Source organism: Pundamilia nyererei, unplaced genomic scaffold, assembly GCF_000239375.1.
Source record: "Pundamilia nyererei isolate P.nyererei 1_Seehausen unplaced genomic scaffold, PunNye1.0 scaffold00114, whole genome shotgun sequence".
Classification (NCBI taxonomy): domain Eukaryota; kingdom Metazoa; phylum Chordata; class Actinopteri; order Cichliformes; family Cichlidae; genus Pundamilia; species Pundamilia nyererei.
Genome location: NW_005187515.1, coordinates 257,225 through 261,982, shown reverse-complemented (window position 1 = coordinate 261,982; position 4,758 = coordinate 257,225). Strand labels below are relative to the sequence as shown.

Here is a 4,758-nt window from a genome sequence, read left to right as displayed (position 1 = left end):
CCCCTGAGGCTGGGTTTATGACTCCTCCTGGTCTCAAACCAGGGGACTTTTGCATGAAAGGCAAATGTGTGAACCACAGACACACCACAGATACCAGCAACTCCCAGTGGCTGTTTTCTGAAATTATAAATCACTGTGTACTTGTTATCAGATTACCTGAGAACACACAGCAGGACTCACGTTTATCAAGTCAGATTAAATAACGCCAGAGACACCGGCACAACACAGAGCGGTAATCACACGGTTTCAATTTTAGGATCGGTACGTTATCATTGTCTAATTGGTTCAAAGCAATTTAATATAATAGAAAACAAAACACACACACAGATGTGGATTTGATAGCAGGACTTTCTAGGAACAGCAGGAAGCCCAATAACCACTAACACATCTCTAATGGGAATTTCCATGGAACACAGTTGGCTCAAGGCCAGACAAAAACCCACATGTTCTCCATTGTGTAGTTTCCCTTTAGTTTTTCTATGTTTTATCTCATATATAATACTGTGCAAGAATATTTGGCTTCCAAGGATCCAGATTCTGTTGCATCTTTTAAACTGGTCTCGACCGATAGTTCTGCGAGCTTTCTGAAGATCCTTAAAGTCTTGATTTGGACCCTGGGTGCTTTTTGTTTGTTTGCTTCGTTAACCCAGATAACGCTGGCATATGAATCATTCAAGCATAAAACAGGTACCTAATCAGGGGGTGTCTGCACAGACAGCTTAGCAAAGAGCCAATTTTAATGTTGGTAATTACAGCCTGTCGCAAAAACATAGAATTTGTTCCCATTTCTTTTGTTGAATCTATGAAAAATATCAAAGATAACACAAACATAAAACTGTAGTTTTTTTATGTCCATTCCAACAAAAGCCTATTAGCCAAAAACTTGGTATTTTTCAACATAGTTTGCAGTATGTCCTTAAAAAAATGAAGGAAAGTGAACAAATGAAGGATAAGCGAAAAAGTATCAGGACTAAAAAGCTGTTTACACCAGACGACCAGTATCTGAAAGTCATGTCCTTAAGAAACAGGAAGTCCTATGTCCTGTTTAGGACCTGACATAGAACCTGAGAGACACATCTGGGCCTTCAGCTGATTCATCCAGTGTTCGCTGAAACATCATCAGCAATGATCTCAATGGAAGAGTGACTGTCATGAAGCCACTCTTAGAGAAGGGAAATGGGGAGAAAAGGCTGGAGTATGTCAAATTACACAACGCTCAAAATCAAACAAGCTGTGAAAACAGATCTTCTAAAGAGATGAGAAAAAGTCAGACGACTTCAAGAGAAAAGTCCAATAGTGAGTTTTTACAGCCATGTGTAGTTTTATTCAACATTCTCCTTAGAAACTGATAAGATAGTTATTTTTTCCCTGTTGGGGCCCAGGAGTAGAGTCCTCTTCCTAAGCTAAGAATGAATCCACAGACACAGTCACAGAGGATGCATTGGTCACAGCATGCCCAAGGGAATCCCCATGTGAAATTAGCACAGGCCATGCACCCTCCACAAAACAGCATCTGTTCTCAGCTGCAGCCCAACCTTAAAACAGGAAACAGTAGACATACACACAGCCACACAACACTCTCACCTCTGTAAAAAGAAAAACAATCAGTGCCTTATCACAGGGTTTTTAAACTTGGAAGCGCCTTACATCACACAACTCAAGATGAGCATCATGAGACTGATCTCAAGGGGAACAAGAGTTTATCTCTTATCCAAACTAACCTAGAACTAAAAGGAAAAAGATGCAAGAAGCCGCAGTCACACAAACACAAAGCGGATGAGTTGGCAGATGCATTTTGTTAAAAGAAAAAAGAAAACAAGTCATTATTAGGCAAGTGTTAATGCTGCGCTGACATCACTGTGGTTTAACTTCAAGACAAATGTCACGCCTTCGATTTACTGTTATGAAAATCCTTCCCCTGACACACAAATGCTGCATCAGCAGGATACTAAACGCTGTTCATTTCAAGCCACTGCGCCTAATCCCAATGACAGCCACCAGCATCGACATTCATTCAAAGAACACCTTCTGCTTTGCACAACCATCGAGACAAATGTGATAAAAGCAATTACGCAGACAGGCTTCTCTATGCACAATGTGAGCAATTTCCAGCAGAAACAGAGAGGCGAGCACTCACAGCCAGACACAGACACACACACACTGCTCCAAGGCAAGGACAGGGAAGCCATGCTGCTGCAGCTGTCCAACTGGCACTGCTCTTCATCCGCCAGCACACAAAAGGAGCCGCACAGAGCTGAGAAAGCGTGTGTGCTGGAGGACGCTGTCATTTTATTTGTTTATTTTAAATAAAGGCCGTTTAGAAAAACCAAGCCACCACGTGGAGTGGATTTAAAGCATATACCTGCTCCCACAGTGACCCTGGTTTATAAGCCTTTGCACAGGTTGCAGCAGTGGCAGTTATGCAGACATACCAGGGCTTTACAGAAAGATGTAATAATGAGGACACGGACGGAGCGCGAAAACTCACAAAACAGACATAAAAGTCCAGGAAGAAGAGCAGCCACCTAGAAAGGAGGACTAGTCCGTATAGGCTTATCCTCCCCGGGGAGGGCAGAGTGGAGGGGTGGAGGGGGTCGGCTATGAGTTACATTATCCCTGGTGGCTAAAATGACCGGTTCACAGCCAGCCTTTAAAAAGCTCCGCTCACCACAAGGTCCACGGTGGTCCTCACAGCCTCCGACACGCTCTGTCTGACTTCCGCGGCCGTCCCGGGTTTGCTCAGCCTCTTTGTGAATTTTCGCACCTCAGACATTTCGCTCAGCTTTTAGATAAATAAAAATCCTCTTCCTCTTCTTCTTCGGATATGAGCATGCCGCGGTACCGGGCGGAGCGGCGGGCAGCGCTGTTTCCTGACAGCCAGATGTGAGACGGTGCTGGAGGTGAACCAGCCAGCGGTTCACGTCGCGAGGCGGGGCCGTTGCTGCTGGTGGTGCTGCCACCGCTGCTGCTGATGATGTTGGAAGGAGACCAAAGAGGGGCTGACAGCGTGAGATGCTTCACTCGGACCCACTTCCGTTTCTCCCGCCCCGGCGGAGAGCAGATTCAAAGATCGTCAGTGTGAGATGATAACACGGTCCACATACAAGGACTGCAAACACAGGTCGCATTTGGAGAGTTTATTACATTTTTTAGCGTCACAGGTGGGCTTTTTAGGTATTACTTATTCTTGAAAAAAAAAGCCTGAAATTTACATTACTAGGATAAGCGACAAAAAGAAGTAGAAGTCCATAAATAAAATATCACAAAAACGAAATTTAATAAGTGATGTACAGAAAGGCACATTAACAATCAAGCCTTCCAAAAACCAACAACAAAACAAAATCAGTTTCAAAATATATGAGAAGCTTAAAGCTGTGTTTTGTTGTTTTAACTATTTATTGTGGAAATTAGAAATCGCAGTGATTTATTGGTCATTAAAACGTATTCTGAATTTTCAAATTGATAATTATTCGTCTCATAAGTCAGCTCTACCAGCTATCTGTGCAACGATTTTCCTTTCAATCTTTTAGAGGAGTTTGTTTTTGTTAATTATGTTTATCAAGACACACACAAAAAAAAACAAAAAAAGTGGTGCTCAGAAAAGGAAGGAAGGAAGGAGAGATCACGATGACTTTAGACTTTAGTGGTGTTATCAAGGGCTGTACTGAGTGCAAAGCTGAACAGATGAAATTCTGAGAGATGATTATAGAAGATTGAAACATTACCATTTCCCCTTCATCCAAATATAAACACACACACACAGAATGTGGTATAACGTGGGGGCAAGAGCCCAGAAAAATATCCTCCCCTGGCCCATCACAGAGTTGTTACGCCCATGGTTTGATGTCTGTATACGTTATGTTTCTGGTCACATCCACCCACTTAACAAGGGTACAGCGCCACAGCAAATTGTCTGTTTGTTTCTTTGTTTCTTTGAAAATTTGAACTTTGTGATGTTTAATCTTTAGTTTTTATTGTATATCCAACATACTGTCAGTGTGTCATCTATCTATCTATCTATCTATCTATCTATCTATCTATCTATCTGTCTATCTATCTATCTATCTATCTATCTATCTATCTGTCGATCAAACCTTTTGTTTCAGAGGGGCAGCCAATGGGAAGAAATTTGGTTTAAATGGAGGAGGAAGGGAGTTAAGAAGGGGTTGTGGCGAGGTCAGGAATAAAACAAACAAGGACTATTTTGAACTGTGCAAAACTGCTCTATAAGAGGTAAAGAATGCCGGGAATAAATTAAGTATGTGTCCCCTTTATATATATTTATTAGAGCGCATCTTGTGACATCTGAAGTATTAATACGCAGGAATTTGGCTCATTTGATGTCTTGGATTATAAAACATTGTTCCGAAGATGTGAAACAGGTCGTTTATCAGTTACTGAATCTCATCCTTCAGGTGCGATAGCTGGCTCCAGGTAAAGCTAATAGTACACTGCCACCCTGTGGACTATTCCACAAACTGCAGCAAACCAAGTGCCACCTGTAATCTGCAGCGGTTCAGTTTTACGTTTGAATGTTCAGTTTAGCAGTGAGGGAGGCCGCTTGTTTCAGTTACAGTCTTTTTAAACTTTTTTTAAGCTATTTATGAGAGCAGCTGACTCACACTCATGTTAATGTCCCACTGCATGCGCTTCAGTTTTCTTGTGCTGACAAAGTTTATATTTCATTTAGGATCAAGTGTTGACACATGAGCACCAGCCTGTATGAAAGGATGCTGTGTGCCTGTCAGGACCTGCAGT

The 4,758-nt window shown here is 42.2% G+C and overlaps 2 protein-coding genes across 4 annotated transcripts in view; both read right to left on the bottom strand.

The window, feature by feature from the left end:
- Positions 1–3,026, bottom strand: part of dock11 (dedicator of cytokinesis 11) — an 80,292-nt gene extending 77,266 nt beyond the window's left edge. For all 3 annotated transcript variants that reach the window (XM_013913082.1, XM_013913083.1, XM_013913084.1), the window contains exon 1: positions 2,669–3,026. In XM_013913082.1, the coding sequence (XP_013768536.1) occupies positions 2,669–2,773 (105 nt within the window). In that variant the 5' untranslated portion in view covers positions 2,774–3,026. The remainder of the gene's footprint in view (positions 1–2,668) is intronic.
- Positions 2,779–4,758, bottom strand: part of haus4 (HAUS augmin-like complex, subunit 4) — a 6,928-nt gene continuing 4,948 nt past the window's right edge. The window contains exon 9 of the mRNA XM_013913078.1: positions 2,779–2,968. Within this exon, the coding sequence (XP_013768532.1) occupies positions 2,779–2,968 (190 nt within the window). The remainder of the gene's footprint in view (positions 2,969–4,758) is intronic.